Source organism: Sus scrofa, chromosome X (assembly GCF_000003025.6).
Source record: "Sus scrofa isolate TJ Tabasco breed Duroc chromosome X, Sscrofa11.1, whole genome shotgun sequence".
In the NCBI taxonomy this organism is placed as follows: domain Eukaryota; kingdom Metazoa; phylum Chordata; class Mammalia; order Artiodactyla; family Suidae; genus Sus; species Sus scrofa.
In genome coordinates this window covers 31,878,806-31,897,958 of record NC_010461.5, presented here as the reverse complement: position 1 = coordinate 31,897,958, position 19,153 = coordinate 31,878,806, and the positions used below count along the sequence as shown (strand labels likewise).

Genomic DNA, 19,153 nt, shown 5'->3' with positions numbered 1-19,153 from the left:
ATCATATAATTTACAAGAACTACTGAAAAACTGATGAGAACAGAAACTCTCACAATTAGCCACTGATCTCTAAGAAATGTTCATCTAGTTTACTCCAGGTAGAAATTACTATAAATGTCAGCTTAATTTAGTGAACTTTTTGAGGTCACCCTCAGAGACACATCACTGAATCATATCTATTTCATGTTAAAACATATTTAGGGTAATTAAACAGCATATTGGTTATTAGTAAGTTTAAAACAATCTGTTTCAAAACATAACACTTTATCTTCCTCTGTTGCACTCTTTACTTACCACTTCTTCTCCAACGCAATCATCTTGCATTATGGCTACCCAATTTATGGGTTCTGGGCTATTATTGTAGAGAAATGCATCTTCAACCTTTGATGCTCCAAAGAAAACAGAGCCAAATCTTATGCATTTTAACTTTTTATTATCATTCACGTCTAACAATTCAATAATCTGCTCAACCACACGAGCTTTGATAGTCAAGAATATTTCTGGACGATCTTGCAAACTCACTCTACAAGATAATAACACAGATATATTTTAATTACAATTCTATATACTTTATTTTTCTCCTAAATTTATATAAACAAATTTTATGAAGGGATATAATTAAAATTCAAAGACCTCAGAGCAGTTCTTTTCACATACGTGCCAGAGAATGTCATGTGCTTCTGTCAGAATCTGCACAGTAGAATGGCATGTGTGCAGCTTAATTCAGTGTCTCCGGAAACAGCAAAGATGGAAAACAACTGCATGACTTGATCCCTAAGAGAAACTTACTGATATTTCCACATGACCAATAATTTTGTATGTACTAGAGTTAGATGGGATGATTTCTATGGTCACCTGTAGTTCTAGAATTCTGAGATTCTTTTCTAACGCATTCCACTCCCCCAAGTCCAACAACCAACTTCATGTCTATCCTAATAACCCAATTCCCTACAAAGTAAAATATATCAGCAAAACTCCACTTCTTTGCTGAAATGAACATCCCCTCATAAAACGTCACTTTCCAGACTCATCTGAATTCACTTTTCAAACTTCCCTCTACCCTGCATTTATCACTCTCTGGCATACATGCAATCCTTCTGAACCTGCCCCATCAGATACCACAAATCCACAGACCAATCCACAGCCATCACCAAAGTCCTTAACTTACACTCCATCCCTGTCACGTTGGGCATGGTTGAAACCATCTCTTGCACATCTCCCCCCTTAGCTTCCTCGACACCATACTTCCCTGGTTTCCTTCTAACTTGTTTAGACTCTACTTTCTCATTCTTCTAAGACTTGGAGATTTTATAAACTCCATGAAAATAGTGTTTCTCTCCAACTCTTTTATAGGCTGCCCTCCTTCTCAAGGTTATTTTCAATGCCTCATGCTTTGTCTTCAACTTATGAACTGACAACCCTCAAACCAATGTACTTAGACCAATTTTTTTTTCTGAGACTCAAAATAAGTAAACCTAATAGGCTCCACAGAATTCTGCAAAGCAAATCAATTCCAAGATTCCAAATCTGAACTCAAATATCTTCTCCCAGAGATCAGAACCTCCTCTTACTTTCCCTTTCTATAACCAATCACTAAATCTAGTCAAATCAACCTTTATAACATATCTCCAATCTGCATACTACTTTCCATACTCCCAATTAGTACCTTAGCTGAGGCCTTCATTATTTCTCTTCTACTTTTCTATTATAGTTTCTAGTCACTATCCACTTCACATCTATACTCCTTGATTTTAGCATGACCTTTCTAAATTGCAAACTAATCAAGACACTTCCTTCTAAGATTCCATAGCCTTACAATAAAGCCTAAGCTCTGATCAGGCCTCACAACTGTTTCTCAAACAATTTTTTGACTGTAACCTTCCGTAAGAAAGGCATTTTACATTGGAATGTAGGACACACACACATACATACACAAAACAAGTTTTATGAAACAACATTTGCCCTTACTCTGTGAGATGCATTCTGATGTTTTCTATTTCATTGCTTTAATACTGGTCGTGACCCATTATAGTGATTGCATCCTACTAATGAACAGAGACATATAGCATTAAAAAATGCTGTTGTATGAGGTCCTTAACTGGACCCAGTACCATTCTGTTTTTCTGGTCTCATCCCTCATCACCTCTCACCTCTGTATCTTTGCCTCTCTAGATGTGTAACATGGTCCATTTACCTCCAGGAATTCAAGTCTTCTACTTGCTCTGCCTGGAATCACTCCTCTAACCCATGCCCATAACCAATACCCATCTCCTCTACACACATACACACATTCAACCCAAATCATTGCTCTTTGCCTGGCTATTTTCTATGCACCAACATGTATTTGGTTCAACTATCACCTCCTTAGGGGAGCCCTTTCTTGATCCACTCCCAACCCCCTGCCAACAAAATCCAAAGTAGGATCTCCTTATTAGGTGTACCCATATGCCATCCTCTGGTTCTTCCCATTTTTCAGTCCCTAGTGCTTAGCAAATAATAGAAACTAGATGAATCAATGATGACTAAAAGAACAACCTAACACAAAAAGACAACAGGCATATGTGAAAAGTGAAACAGGAAAGTACTAAGTACAATACTAGAATTAAGAACCATAGTGTACACTCACTTTGCCACTTCATTTGCATTTAGGGCATGGTCTGCACAGAAGTCCACTTTAATAACCATTGATGACTTAGGCTGCACAATACCATTAGCCGGAAAAATGATAATGGGTAATTGGCCGTGGTATTCTATTTTAAACATACCTAAGGAGAACAAGAGAAGATAGTTTACATTTGAATCCTTACAATGTTAACAATTCATAGTCTTAGTAGGGAACAGATACACATTACAGAGTATATGGTCTACTGTGGACCAAGAATCAGTCTTGCCTGGAGTCGTCCAATAAAAGTGAGCCTAGTGTTTGGACCCAATCCTCATCAACACCTAAAGTATACTGTCTACTTACTGTGTTCAGACACTTATACTAAGAGCTCTACATATGTTATTCTATTTAGTCCTCATATTGAAATCTATAATATAGGCTCAATTATTACTCCATTTTATACATAAAGAAACAGACACTTAAAAAGGTTGAGTGACTTGTCCAAATATACACAACTATTGTTGTAGATTAGACTATCAACTCCAATTCTTCACCCTTCCCTGCTTCCTATTATTCTCCCATGGACTAAGTATATTTTCCTACTCTTTGATTGGTTTGATCGCATGACTTACTCTGGCCAAGAGTATGAGGCTAGAAGTGACAACATGTCAGCTCCAACCCTAGATGTCCTCTTACACTTCTACCATAGAAAGTGCTTCTTTAGAGAAATTGTGCCCCATAATGAGCACATGTGGAGCAGAGCCACCCAGATGACTCAGAGACTACAGTGAGTAACGGATCAGCCCCAGCTTCTTCAGCTTGAAGCAGAGCCATCCAGCTTAGATCACTCGATTTCCAGCTAATGTGCATTAAAAGGAACAATTAAAGGAGTTCCCATGATGGCTTAGCAGAAACGAATCTGACGAGCATCCATGAGGTTGCGGGTTTGATCCCTGGCCTCACTCAGTGGGTTAAGGATCTGGCATTGCCATGAGCTATGGTGTAGGTCACAGATGTGGCTTGGACCTCATGTTGCTGTGGCTGTGGTGCAGGCTGGCAGCTGCAGCTCCGATTCGACCCCAGCCTGGGAACTTCCATATGCCATGGGTGCGATCCTAAAAAGACAAATAAAATAAAATAAACAAAAAATAATTGATTTTTAAAAATATAGAATAATGGAGTGTTTCATTATACAGCAATAGTTGACTGTTATAGCTAATAACTAATAGAGCTGGGATTTTCACTTGCATGTTTGTGATCACAGGGCTCACCCTTACAGCCACTGCCACTTCTCTGTAGATGAATTAAGGCTGTTCACATAGAGGAAGGGTGAAAGGAATGAGTTTCTAAAAGCAAACAGCATGTGAGAAGGAGACCACAAAAATTTCTTCTTCGAAAAGCAGAAATGGTCCATAATATATAGAAATAGTTGGTGCCTATATTAGAGCATGCAGTCAGTCCAGATCAGTTCTCATGCTATTTCTTTTTCATCTCTGTGGTCCTGGCAACCCACTTAATGCCTAGCACCAAGCAGTGCTATAAATGTCCAACAAATGGGGGGAGCCAGTCATGAGTTTAATATTACACACTATTAACACAAATGAGTATGCTGCCAATGTAAACAACTTTGAAAATTCCCAATTCACCAGTTTTAAACCACATCTGATAACATTTTACAAAATTATTCATTTAATTTAGGAAAATAAAACATTAGCACATTAAAAGTACTGAAAATAGGAGGTCCTATTGTGGCGTTGCAGAAACTAATCTGACTAGGAACCATGAAGTTGTGGGTTCAATCTCTGGCCTTGCTTAATGGGTTAAGATCTGATGTTGCCATGAGCTGTGGTGTAGGTCATCGCAGACACAGCTGTGGCTCAGACCCTGCGTTGCTGTGGCTATGGCGTAGGCTGGTGGCTATAGCTCTGATTTGACCCCTAGTCTGGGAACTTCCCTATGCCACACATGCGGCCATAAAAAGAAAAAAAAAGAAAAAAAAACACAATATGAAAAGATAATAAAACTCTAAGTCTAGAGATGACCTGATGAAAAAGCAAACAAGGGAGTTCCCTTATGACACAGTGGGTTAAGGACCTGGCCATGTAAATGCAGTGGCTTAGGTCACTGCTGTGAAACAAGTTCAGTCCCTAGTCTAGGAACTTTCACATGCCACAGGCATGACTAAAAAAAAAAAGAAAAGAAAGAAAAAGCAAACAAGTTCACAGTAACAAAATGTGTCAATCCAATCATTTTTAGAGATATGCTAATGATATAATATTTAAGGTTCATTTTTTCTGTCACAATATAAAACAGAATCTGTAAAATTACATCCACTATGAATAAATATTATTGAATCAATTCCCCAGAAAAAGAAAACTATACCAGTTCAGGTAAGGCTGTAACTGAACTATAATATAAGTGACTATAATATAGTTCCTATACTATAGCCACTTTGAGGTAATTTAACGTAAGAGTTTTAAGTGAATGGTTCAAAAGCTTATTCAAGGACAACTTCCAAATAAAACAATATTGCTCTATTTTTCAAACATATTAAAACAATGAGGACACAAACATTACTGTGTCTTATTTAACTTTAATGCCATTAGAATAATGAAGTATGCCTTTCTTTTTTTTTTTTTTTTTTGTCTTTTTAGGGCTGCACCCATGCATGTGGAAGTTCCCAGGCTAGGGGTCAAATCAGAGCTGTAGCTACTGGCCTATGCCACAGCCACAGCAACACAGGATCCGAGTCAAGGCTGCAACCCACAGCACAGCTCACAGCAACTCCAGATCCTTAACCCACTGAGCGAGGCTCAAACCCACATCCTCATGGATACTACTTGGGTTCACTACCACTGAGCCATGATGGGAACTCCTGTGTAACTTTTTTTTAATTGCTAACAACAAGAGCAAAGACAGCATCCTGGAAGAAGGGTGGCAGTTAAGTAAGGAGGTTAGATGGAATTTTTGTCATCAAATTTTCATTTCTTTTTAGATATGACATCATGTGGTTAATGATAGAAGGAGATAAGACTCCAGAGAAATTATTTAGGTCGATGTAATTACTAGGCAAGAGAAGATGACCTATTGTTAAAAAAGTGACAATGGGACAGAGAAAAGTAGGATTACTGACACAATAAGGAAGTGAATAGACAGGATTTAATAACTGACTAAGGGGTTAAGGGGGTGAAAAGGATTTTGTGCCAACGATTTTGCCAAGTTTCTGATTGGCTCATATACATGGTAGTGACTGATATTCAATGAAAAAGAGAAAGGGAGAAGTTGAGAAGTTTAGTTTTAGACATGTTAAAAGTCTGAAAACCTGAAGGAAATGCAAAGTCTTGTATAGACTTCAGTGAAGTAATTAGAATGGAACTGCCTGCGTAGGGAAAGCAGGCTGACTGAGGAAACATGAGGACCCATGAAAAATCCTAAGGAACACTCACTTTTAATGTGCTGAAAAAAGGCAAAGCAGTCTACAAAAGAAAATTAAGGACGAGGGAGAAATAGAAAAATTCTAACATTAGTAGTGAATATTTACGAATCACCATCAAAATTATAGGTGGAAGGCAGTATGTTTATCTCTAATGTATAAAAGTGAGGCAATGAATGTTTGAGAAGTTTAAGTTCCTTGCTGGGAACTCCAGACAGCTAATGTTCTAACCAAGATTTAGGACCTGGAAGATCTCACTCCAGGACCTGAGCTATTATGAACCAAATCAATTACAGGAAGGCTTACTGAATGCCTGCTACATGCCCAATATTGTGTTACGCATGAAAAGTATGCTGATTTCATGACGTTAGTTTCCAAGAAAATAAAACTGAAGACAAACCCAAAATATGCACTGTAAATAAGTAGTGGGTGCTTCTCCAGGTAGTTAGGGAGGATTCCAAGGAGCACTGCTGGGTCTGGTCCAATTGAGCAAATTTACTGTTTTACAGATAATGCCAAGTTTTTCTAGACAGGGATTAGTGAGATGATGTTGATGATACAGGGAAGGGGGACAGAGAGCATTAAGAGCAAAAGAAAGGTCGTTTATTTGGGGCAAAAATAACCCAAACAAACCCAAAGGAGTCCTAAGGTAGCTGTTCAAACCCAGACATGGTATGTAAAGATCACACTAGGGACTTCAAAGAATATTCAACATCTGGAGTTCCTGTCACGGCTCAATGGTTAACAAACCCGGCTAGTATCCATGAACGTGGGTTCAATCCCTGGCCTTGCTCAGCGGATTAACGATCGGGCATTGCCGTGAACTGTGGTATAGGTCGCAGATGTGGCTCAGATCCTGCGTTGCTGTGCCTGTGGCGTAAGCCAGAAGCTACAGCTCCAAATCAACCTCTAGCCTGGGAACCTCCATATGCCACAGGTGTGGCCCTAAATAGACAAAAGACAAAAAAAAAAAAAAAAAAAGAATATTCAACATCTGGCTGTAACATGGCTGTAGAATAAGTACCTAAATCTAAATATTCAAGAATACTGAGGGGAACAGGGAAATGCTTGCAATTCAAGGCATGAAAAAATAATATATATATATATTCAATCTTCAGTGATAAAAAGTGAGAAACAATAAAATCATCAAAGAGAACATGGAGTTCATCGGCTCACTAAACTCTACTATTAGAAACATCTTAAAGACTAAAATAAAAATAAAAAATAGAGGTAATGGAGTTCCCATTGTGGCTCGGCGGAAACAAATCTGACTAGGAATCATAAGCTTGCGGGTTCAATCCCTGGCCTTGCTCAGTGGGTTAAGGATACAGCATTGCCGTGAGCTGTGGTGTAGGTCGCAGACACAGCTCCAATCCTGCATTGCTGTGGATGTGGTATATGCCTGCAGCTGTAGCTCTGATTTGACCCCTAGCCTGGGAACCCCATATGCCACGGGTGAGGCCTTAAAAAGAAAAAATAAAATAAAAGTTAAAGACTAAGCCATGTCCTTTCAAACTGAAAAAACAAGCACTACTTTGTAAATTTAGGAAACATTCTTATAAGGAGTAAGACAACAAAATGTATTTGACATCATTCAGCTAATGATGGATGGTTACTCCATAACAGACCATTAAAATAAAGCATCATATTGTTTTATAGATAAACTCTGGGGTCTATAAAACCAAAGATAATAACCTCAGTGACACTAATAGAGAGAGAAAACAAATATGTACAAACCATGAATCTGCTGAGTGTGGCTTCTTAATGTCCTCTTAAGTATGCATATACATTTGTAAACATTTGATCTTTGACTCTAAAACCATAAAATATTTGTCACATAAAATCTTTTTTGAAAATTTTATTAAAATCATCTTTGGTTGCTGAATCTATTTTCCACGTAAGTGTTTTTCTTCATGAAAATACATTATAAGTCTCATGAATATTTATATATTGTGCTTGTGGGTAATGAGAACTTTATGACACTTTATAGCCACTTGCTACTGTGAATATAAAACATACTACCAATTTTGGTAAGGGTGGAATAAATATCATTCAACTCCAAAAATGAGGGACAAAGCACTAAGAAAATGTGTTCCACTGATAACAATTTGTTTCAGTTTGTAGGCTAAGAGTAATTAACATTTCACAGTATTCAATTATAACTTACCAAGTATAGCGTTCACTACAAATACTATACACACACAAAATATTAAGACTAAAAGTCAATGTAAATTACTCTTCCTAAAATGTATGGACTCGGTCTGAGGCTTAATTTTATTTATTTTATTTTATTAAGTAAAATAATAGTATTCAATTAAAATTAAAACCACATATATTTTTACTTCAAAGAGCTTTACTATGTAATAAAACTATACAATTTGGTGAGATTTTAGAATTAAGAGAGGATATTCTCAAAACTTTAAAGGATTTGAATGGAAAAAAGTTCAGAGAGGAGTTCCCATCATGGCTCAGCAGTTAACAAATCCAACTAGCATCCATGAGGACGAGGGTTTGATCCCTGGCCTAGCTCGGTGGGTTAAGGATCCGGCATTGCCATGAACTGTGGTATAGGTCACAGATGTGCCTCGGATCTGACATTGCTGTGGCTGTGGTGTAGGCCAGCAGCTGTAGCTCTGATTCAACCCCTACGCTGGGAACCTCCATATGCTGTGGGTGTGGCCCTAAAAAGACAAAAAGAAAGAAAGAAAGAAAGAAAGAAAGAAAGAAAGAAAGAAAGAAAGAAAGAAAGAAAGAAGAAGAAAGGAAGGAAGGAAACAGTTAAGAGAGATTTTGGAAAGTAAAATAATACAAATAAAATTTCTCAATTACATTATCACTGCTCTAAAATATAACCTAAGGATCTAAAGGACCATACAGCCCATAGTCACTCAACATAAGACACTTCATCCTTAACATTGGAGTCAGATCACAAATGAGCCTAATATTCTACAACCTCACAAGCATCAGAAATTCAATCATTTAAAAAACCAAAGCATGGAAGGTGAAATGAGCAACATTCAGTGAGAAACAAGGATCAGTTTTATTTGTTCATATCCCAGAAAAAAAAAACAGTAAAGTGACAGACTGTCTTTGTCTTAATAATTCCCACTATGCATTCAAGCAGCCCCAGAGAACACCTTCACTTAGTGTACAATGTTTGGATTTAAGACCTGTTTTATGTAGCCAACAAGCAGTCTCAGAGAGAAATGCCCCCTCTATTTGGACCTGGTGCTCATCTCGGTTTGGCAGAAATGTTGGTCTTATCATCCCAGCTGACCATCCAACCAAGACAATGAAAAGACAAGTGATTTTATGCCTACTGTATATGGTCAATGAAGAGTATGCATACACACAAACAATACACACATACATGCCTTTATGGAAACTCTTAGGTCACAGTAGGAATCTAGAAATAATCCAGTATGGAGAAGACAGAAGCACTTTTTCTTTCAACAAAAGGTTATTAAGAGCTTTCTAGGGACCATCATGTGAATTCTAAGTTGAATATGATAGAGAAAAAGAACAAATATTTATTGAATGCCTGTGATAAAGTCAAGCGCCATATTACAACCTGAAGTAATAATTAACTGCAGTACATGTCATTAGCCACAGTTTATAAACGAGAAATCTGAAGTTCAATATCCTTAAAGACAGTTGCCCCAGATCACACAGCTAGTAAGGCACTGTGCCCTGATTCTATCTCTGAGAGCTCTATGGACTAAATCACTTCAGTGACACCATTGTGCCTTCTATCCTCAGGGAGATCATCAGTCACTTGAGAGTCAAGTTGTGTTAATAAGAATCATAAGGATATGGATACATCTTTCCTGATAGGGCCTATTAGTCTTTTATACTCACTGTACTTAAGGACCTTCAGTTTTGCGCTTTTTTAAATGACAGACATAATTTGGGGTGGGGGGAAGTAGGGTAAATCAAAAACTCCATTAATTACACCAGGTATATACATTTCAAATAGTACCAATTTTCTTCCAAAACTTATTTATAGGATACAAAGTATTTACCTGGCAGACTGCCACGGTTCCTTATATTAATTTCTTTACAATATACTTTACTATCAGCAACCAATGTCCCAAAATTAACTTCTGAGTCAATTTCCAATTGACAGGATGGAATCAACCTAGAGGAGGAGAAAAGAGGACCACACGATGAATTTTAACAATTACAACCACATGGTTAAATCTACAGGGGGACATACACAGACACATTTATCTTAACTCCTTAAAAGATGTTTCAGTTTCCTTACAAGTCTACTGGTGGCACACTGGTCAGTAGAAGGAGTTGCAAAATAAAGACATGCAAAAGAGAATGAGACACATTTTACACAAGAAATCAGACTTTATACATAAGTACATGGTATGCCCTCCCAAATACTCACCTTGAGAGGCTACTTACGTATCTCAAGATTTTTGCAGCTCAAAACATAATTGGGGCTCTTTTTTGGAATCTCCACCTAAGCCTATGATACATTCTTTTGCCTCTCCTCAAAAAGAGTAGAGCTGATCTTAACCAAGTAAAGTGGTTTGGATGATGCCAAATATAATGAAATAAAAGATGTGATACTACAAACATCATTTGTGGACTAAAAAAAGGTCTAAGAACAAAAGGAAACAACTGATTTTTCATGTACATCTAATTTTAAGGGCTCACTGTAGCATATCTGTAACATATATTTTCATATGTTTTAAAAATCTATTTTAATATTATATACATATTTCATAAGGAGATATATATATATATGGATAATAATTTATAGTTTTAAAGCACCATAAAGTATATTATCCTGTTTGATATCAACAAAATTCCTGAAAGGTAGGTAAATATTATACATTCTATTTTACAAATGAAAAGCCAAAAACTTAAAATGCCTAAATCATTTATCAAAGGTATCATCTGGATATAAGGTTGTGAACTTAGCATTGAATCCATTTTGTTAGACTTCAAATATATTACCTTAGGAACCTAACAATGATAACAATAGCATCAATAATAAATATAGTAATAACTGAGTCCTTAGGTTATGTGCCAGACACATGAATTAATTAAGTAATATACTCCACTTAGGATACAACCTCCAAAGTATAAATATATACATATGTACAATCATAAATACATACATACACACCAAAATTCATAAATAAAAATAACCTGAACAAATATTCACAAATACATCATTAGTCTGGGCCTTGTTTCTGGCATCTATGTTTATATGTTCTTGTGTTTTATTGGATAGGTACAGACCTTCCAGAAATCAGCCAGGACTATCCTATTTACGCTGCATACTCTTAAGAAATATCCATGTTCAGCTCATAAAGAGACTGTAATTTTGTGACACAAAAAAGAAGGATCAATGACCTTAGTGTATACATAACTTCATTAATAAAAAGTTTATAGGATTTAAAAGAGGAACTAATTACACAAACAATATAAGATGTCAAGCTAAACATTTTTTCAAACTATTTCCCTAGCTGGACATGGAAAAATATCTTAAGAAAAATTTCTTAGGAGTCTTCCAACATATACACACACACACATACATATACATACCTATATATGCTTTACCTTAGCAGTAAGGGTGTGGTAATATGGTATTATATAACAGTTTCTCTTTCTCTGCTCCTTGTATAAAAAACTTGTTCTGGCCCATATGCACCACAACATATCAAGACAGTTCATCTCTGAGGACAATAAAGCATCTAGCCACCTATCAGGAAAAGTATCTCTTGACTCCAGACACTCTCTACAAGATGAGTTATCAATTGCACTCTACCTAAGGGCCATTGCTGAAGGAAATTCTGGAGAAGAGAATGAACAACACGCCACTGCCAAGTTCTAGTGGTCTTCAAACTCAAGGATGCTCTGGTAGCTAAATAAATACCTTTCAATAATGCATAGGAATAGTTTATTCTCTTTCCTAACATGTGTCAACTATTTGATTCCTATGCAGAAATGGATGTTGTGCTAAAGCAGAATTTCTCAACATTACAGAAAATCCAAATAATGGCAGATCTAAATTTAGTTTATGAAAATGAAAAAAATTAAAGTACATAAATTCAGTTTATGAAAATGAAAAAAACACAAGGGAAACTATAAAAAGCATGTATCTAATACCAATATTAATATTCCAATATATAAGTCTGCTGGAGATGGAGAAAGAGACACAAATGAATAACACTAACAGAATCATGTTTTGCTGTGGAAAAGAACAATTATGTATGCATATTAAAAAAAAACCCTTAAAAATTTTAACACTAGCCTTTAAAGATAATTCTATAATGAAGAGAACTACTTTTTCAAAATGAAAATGAAAATGTTCTAGTTAAATAAATAATTTATATCAAAGTTAATTTCCAAATCAGTTACTTAGTTCTATATTATATTCATTTCATCAGTCTATATTTTTCAGTCCATCTCAAAAGGGCACCACTGATTTTTTTGAAGCTAAACATCTGCATCATTTACAAATCTGTGAAGTAAATATGATAATAAAGTTAAATTAAACTAGGAATATGATTTCACAATAATCCATTTAGGAATATGTTTATCATAAAAAAACAGAAAGTAGGCTCGTGGTTACCAGCGGCTGGAAGGTAGGAGAACTGGGGAGGTTTGTTTAAGGGTACAAACTGAGAACTAGTAGATAATTCCAGAAAGCCAATGTATAGCATAGTGATAACAGACAACAATAATGTATTATAAACTTCAACACTGCTAACAGACTAGATCTTAATTGTCCCCACCCCAAAAAAGAAATAATGGCTATGTAATGTGATACACGTGTTAGCCAAGCCTACAGTGGTTATAATACTGCCATATAAAAAAGTCTCACCTTAACATGTACACCTTAAACTTACACAATGTTATGGGTCAATCATATTTCAATTAAAAAAAAAAGAAATGTAGGATAAGCAGGAACAATCATTGAAAGAAAGGTACTAGCAGTGAAGTTAAGAGAATAAAGTGGCCCACAAAGGCAGTAATGGCTAATTGTGTCTAATTCTGCTGAGCAATGGAGTAAGATAAAGACAATGGAGGTTGCAATAGACTGGCAATATGCAAGAGCTGTTTCCATGGAAAGCTGGGAAAGACAATCCATCTAGAGTTTGTCAGAGTGAGAATGGCAAGTGAGACTGTGGACAGAGGAAAAACAATATTCTTTAATGTCTTAATATCAAAAGGTACCAAAAAATATGGTGGAAATAAAATAGGATGGAGTTCAAGAGAGGAAAAAAAAAGAACACATGCAATTGTTGAACATTCTTAAGTGATTTTAATTTAAAAAAAGAGAAAATTAGTATTCCAATTGTTTGGAACACTACAATTTGCTAAAAATTTAAGTTCAATCATAAGGAAACTGTAATTACAAAAAGCCTTATTACAGAAAATACGAAATATTACTTTGACACATTTTTATTTTAAAAGTGCTCAAAATATTAGCACGAAATATGCAAAATACATACCCAATTAGAGGGATCTGTATTGTTTTATTTCCTACTGAAACAAGTAGTTGGTCAAAAGTGTCTTCATCCTTATCAGGATGATATTCCACCACGGCTGTCACCTGAAGGCCAGAAGCAAGTGCTTTATCCGGATTGGTCAAAAGCAGTCTGAACTTTAGTGGAAGAAAAAAAAAATTAAATTACACATCTTAACTCCTAGTAAGAAAATCACATGACCAACTGTAGTTAGGAGTACACATTATTTCAAGAGATACATCAATACACAGACAATACTCCTGCCCTAAAGGCAAAGACATTAATATTTATACCTAGCAGATGTTAGATGCTTCAAAGGTTTGTTTGTTTTTTTTGTTTTTGTTACATTTTGTTTTTGTCTTTTTAGGGTCATACACACAGCGTATGGAAGTTCCCAGGCTAGGGGTCCAATTGGAGCTGTAGCCACCAGCCTATGCCCCAGCCACAACAATGCCAGATCCAAGCCACATCTGCGATCTACACTACAGCTCATGGCAACGCCAGATCCTTAACCTACTGAGAGAGGCCACGGATTGAACCTGCGACCTCATGGATATTAGATTTGTTTCCGCTGAACACTAAAAGGAATGTCTGGTTTTTGGGTTTGTTTGTTTTGCTGCACCCACAGCATATGGAAATTCCCAAGCCAGGAATCAAACCCAAGCCACAGCAGTGACAATGCCAGATTCTTAATCCACTGTGCCACCACGGAACTCCCAGATATGCTTTTAATGATACACAAATTGAAACTGAAAATGCAGTCAGTAGAGAAATATGTAAATGTTCATGGGCTTCTTTAGGAGTATGAGGTACAGAAAAAAATCATCTGATAAAAACATTAATCTATATGCATACATTATATATACATACATAAATACACATAGCATTGTATACACTTTCTGCATGAGGACTTGGACTTTACAACTTACATAAAATATAAAAAGGAATAGACCAAAGAGGAAAAAGAACTTTTGTTCTCAAAAAACATTTGCTCAATTTCAGGAAAAATGTGAAAAGGAAAAGGGAAGAACGGTTACGTGTTGAGTATTTTTGGTAGGTCAAGCATTCTACATGTATAGAATGCTCACTTAATACACTTCTATAGCCCTGTAAGGTTGATGTGAAGGTTCACAGAGCAGAGATGAGAAACTGAGACCTGTAGAGTGCATTTAATGCCTAAGGCCACTCTGTCAGTGAGGACTCAAAACACACATTTATCTGAATCTAAAAATTAAGCTCTTTCCCCGCAACCACGATCTCCTCAATACATAATCTCTTAAAGGCAGCAGACTATATATCCCTTGAAAACTAAATAATGTAAGCCTGGGACTAAGCAAGCATCATCTGAGTGATGCAGACATAAGTATCATGAAAATCCATGAGAGAATATGATTACTATGGGCTAGGAAAGAGTGTAGTTAACCCAGGCTTAAAGGATGGATGTAACAGGTGGAGAAGAAACAAGAACGGTGCTCCTTACAGGTGCAAGAATATTTCAGGCACATTCAGAGCAAAGAATAAGCAAAATAATCTCTCAGCAGGCAGCTAATAAGCTAGCCTTGCTGGGCAAAGAGCTTCAGTGAGTAACAATGGAGGTCATGTCAAAATTAATTATTCAGAGCTTTTAATGCCACACTGAGTCTAAGCAGTGCTTTCCAGCAATGAGGGGTACAGAGCACTGGAGTGATGTGCTGATACCACTGGTCTGAAAGCATCACGCTTCCAACAAACAATGATTGTAACACCTCACATTCACCACTCTCAGGCCCCTAGCAATTTACCCAACAGTAAGAAAACACGGAGTAGATCATCTCCCACATAGGTCTCTGGGTTAAAGTCCACTTAGCAGGTTTGACCAGCTTGCTTTTAAAAAGAAGGGCAACTTCAGCAGCATGTGCTTTTGACCAAACTACAATTTTTTTTTTTTTTTGGTCTTTTTTGCCATTTCTTGGGCCGCTCCCACAGCATATGGAGATTCCCAGGCTAGGGGTCGAATTGGAGCTGTAGCCACCGGCCTACACCAGAGCCACAGCAACACGGGATCCGAGCCGTGTCTGCAACCTACACCACAGCTCACTGCAATGCCGGATCGTTAACCCACTGAGCAAGGAAGGCCAGGGACCGAACCCGCAACCTCATGGCTCCTAGTCGGACTCGTTAACCACTGTGCCACAACGGGAACTCCCAAACTACAAATTTTTGAGCTCTCTGAGTGGTCCACAAAGGTGTGTAAGGCACCAACCCTACTCTTAGGAGCATTAACCAGGAGTCATCTGGTAAATGTAACTATAGCGATATAATCAATGTTTAATAAATCCGACTGGTATTCAGTAGGAAAGAAACAATTTGGAGATAGTATGATAAAAGAAGATTTGTTTGAGAAAATGAGAACTCACTTTGACCCTTGACAATGAGGGGGATTTAGAAGGTGGTGATCCTTAGAGGAGGGAGGAATGAAAGCGTGGGTCAAAAGAAAATGAAGTTAGGAAGTCTGAGCCAAGGGGATAAGAGGACAATTGAGAGTAAGACTGGCCTGACTGAGCCAGGGACCACACAAGTCAGCAAAACACTGAAGGTAAGGACTGTGCCTTACTGTTCTAACAGCATCCTACAGTATGTGGCATATAGCACTGTATGTGGCACATAGTAGGTAGACAATACAAAGGCAACACAGGGTCTTGAGCCAAGGCAGAAAACAAGTACTGCTATGTGTTAGGAGAATTGTTTTCCAAGTACAATAGCGAGGATAACACCACCTCTTACACAGCACCCTGTTTTTATTTTTTCTTTTTTCCTCCAGGAGAGTTAATCCTAATTTCCTTTATGCCTATAAAGGACCAGGAGTACATATCATATAACTTACAACAAAGAGAAGTTCACACTGATATTGAGCTCATGGCTGGATAGGATAGTAATCCTATCCCATTTTTCTTGCCAATGTCAAGAACTGTAGTCTAAATATAAACCACAATAAAACTAATGATATTATTTTTCTTCTAACTCCATAAAAACCACACATACAAGCATCTCCTTGGCATCCACAAAATAGTCTTTGCTTATATCTGAGATTTACTGCCAGCATGAGTTTTAAAAGAAAGTATTTTTCAGATATACATTCAATTGCTCAGTAAGTATGGAGTAAATTAGTAAAATAATAAACTTTTCCCCTAATTTTATAGTGTTTGAGTAATGAGGCACTTTTGATATAAAGAATAGTTAACAGTCTCTGTGATATATGATTTTATTACAAAATAAACACGTTACTATTGTTTAAACATGCAAATACAAAAATCAATAAAGAATGATTCCATTTATCTGAAACTCAAGAACTGACAAAAGCAATTTGGTTTTGGAGTTCCCACTGTGGCACAGTGGGTTAAGAATCCAACTGTAGCAGCTTGAGTCACTGTGAAAGTGCAGGTTTGATCCCCGACCCAGTGCAGTGCATTAAAGGATCCAGCACTGCCACAGCTGCGGCTCAGGTTGCAGCTTCAGCTCAAATTCAAGCCTTGGCCCCAGACCTTCCATATGCCTCGGGTGTGGCCATTAAAAAAAAATAAAAGTAATCTGGTTTGTTACAATTCAGTAGAGTTGTCACCTCTATGGGATGATTACTCCAGGTACTGCAAAGCACCTTCTGAAATGATGGAAATATTCTATGATTTGATCCAAGGGTATGCTATATGTATATAAAAACTCATCAAGCTTTACTTTCAAGATTCCATGCACTTTAGTGTAGGTAAATAGTACACCAACTTTTTTAAAATGTAAAAAGTAGAGCATAAAAGTCTTTTTTCTCATTGCCCTCCTAATCACTACTATACATTTATCTATGTATATATACAAATACATGTGATTTTAATTAAACAAATCAGACACCTCTCCATTTCTGCACATAGAAGTCCAGCTGCATTCAATACTATTTATCATTAAGAATATCCCACAAAAATGCAGTTGTTTATCACTTACACATAAAAAATACTTATCACCTGTCCAATATCAAGTCTTTCTGAAAACAGGTGATGACGTAAACTAATATCCATCCATTCAAACAGATGATCTAAAATAACAGTGAGATAGAGATGAAGTTCTGACAACTTTTAAATCGGAAGATAGCGAGGGATAGCCTCTCCGAACACTAATTATGCTGCTGATTACACCTGTACTGATGTCCTCATTAGTTTCTAAGTCTTATGAGGGCAGGCTGTCTTCATCTTACATTCCTCTACTGCCTATTTTGTAGCAGGTGCTCAACAAATGTTAGACTATGAACTAATAAACTTTTCCACTATCTTACAGGATCTGGAGTAATCAGGCACTTTATGATCCAAAGAGTAGTTAAAAGAGAATTTTGTTGTCATAACTGTACAGTATCATGAGGATAGGTTCTGGGCAGCTAAGAGGAGACAAACAAGGAGTTTTCCCCTTCTTTCCCAACTCCAAAAGAAGAAATTGGAGGTTCCAGATGGACTTCTTCCCACTCTGTATCGCAACCCCTAGCACTAAGGAAAAACAACAAAACAAAACTGTCAGCACATATAATACACAGAAACACCTAAACCACTGCTCCCCAGAAAGCTCAATCGGGCCCACATCCCCAAAGGAGCTAGGTGCCTCCTCCCCAAGGCAAGGTAGGTGCCCAGGTGGGGCGGAGGTGGGGGGTGTCCGAAACGCAGGCTTCCGTAGGGCCTGCTCTGAACACCCCTGGGTGCGTTACCTGTGGCTTAACAGGCTCCTGTAACCGGATCTTCTGGCTGTTCCTGCCAACATTGTGTATGGTAATTGGAAGGCGGTAAACCCTCCCGGCCAGCGCGTCCAGGAACTTCACCTCCGACGGGGTCACCCGCAGTTGCAGGTCCTTCTTCTGGGTCTCCAAATCCCGGGAGAGAAGAGAGCTCCTCTGGGTCTCCATGGCGGTTCTTTAGATAGCCCGCAAACAGTTGCGGCCCTAACTAGCAAGGACGCCGTCGCTAGGCAACCGCCAGACGCTGGGCGCTCGCCTCCAGCGCAGCCAGCCTTGGCGCCTCCCGAGGCATGCGAGTTCACAAGCACCTCAGGGACTGCAGGCGTCTGGCGGAATAAAACCCCAGGATTGTTGGTGTCTTCAGAGTAACCCGGAAAATGTGCTATGGTCGCTCAAATCCCAGAGGCATCTCACTTTGCCATTGCCTGGCAGGATTTCAGGATGGCACTGGCAGGGCGGGCATTTTCCTAGACTTCTTTCAAGATTAAGCTTAAAGAGCAGTGGAAACGATGTGCCCTTGAAGTCTATCAAAGCAGCAACATGTAATAGTTAACAGCGGAATATAATAGAAGCAAAGTCAGAGCCCCCTAGGTGTCCTGCTCAGTGGCCCTCAGGCTAGCATTTCTAAAACTCTCATAGCAATCCTCTGGGTCGTTTGTTAAAATGCAGAGTCTGTGTTCAGTAGTTCTGGAGCAGAGCCTAAGAATCTGTAATTGTAACACAGTCCCAGGTGATTCCAATGCTGAAGGTGCAGGGAGCACACACAGAGGCTATAGGAACTTTAGTCGTTTGTGAAAGAAGGTGCTGCTCAGAAGATTGAGATCAAACATCTTCATAACTAGATGAGCACCTTTCCAACAGGTCCAAATGCACAGTGC

General features: G+C 37.8%; 1 protein-coding gene across 1 annotated transcript in view; it reads right to left on the bottom strand.

Annotated features, from left to right (window-relative positions):
* Positions 1-18,816, bottom strand: part of CFAP47 (cilia and flagella associated protein 47) — a 452,401-nt gene extending 433,585 nt beyond the window's left edge. The window contains 5 exon segments of the mRNA XM_021080094.1: positions 295-523; positions 2,627-2,765; positions 10,061-10,176; positions 13,517-13,668; positions 18,249-18,816. Of these exon segments, the coding sequence (XP_020935753.1) occupies positions 295-523; positions 2,627-2,765; positions 10,061-10,176; positions 13,517-13,668; positions 18,249-18,443 (831 nt within the window). The 5' untranslated portion in view covers positions 18,444-18,816.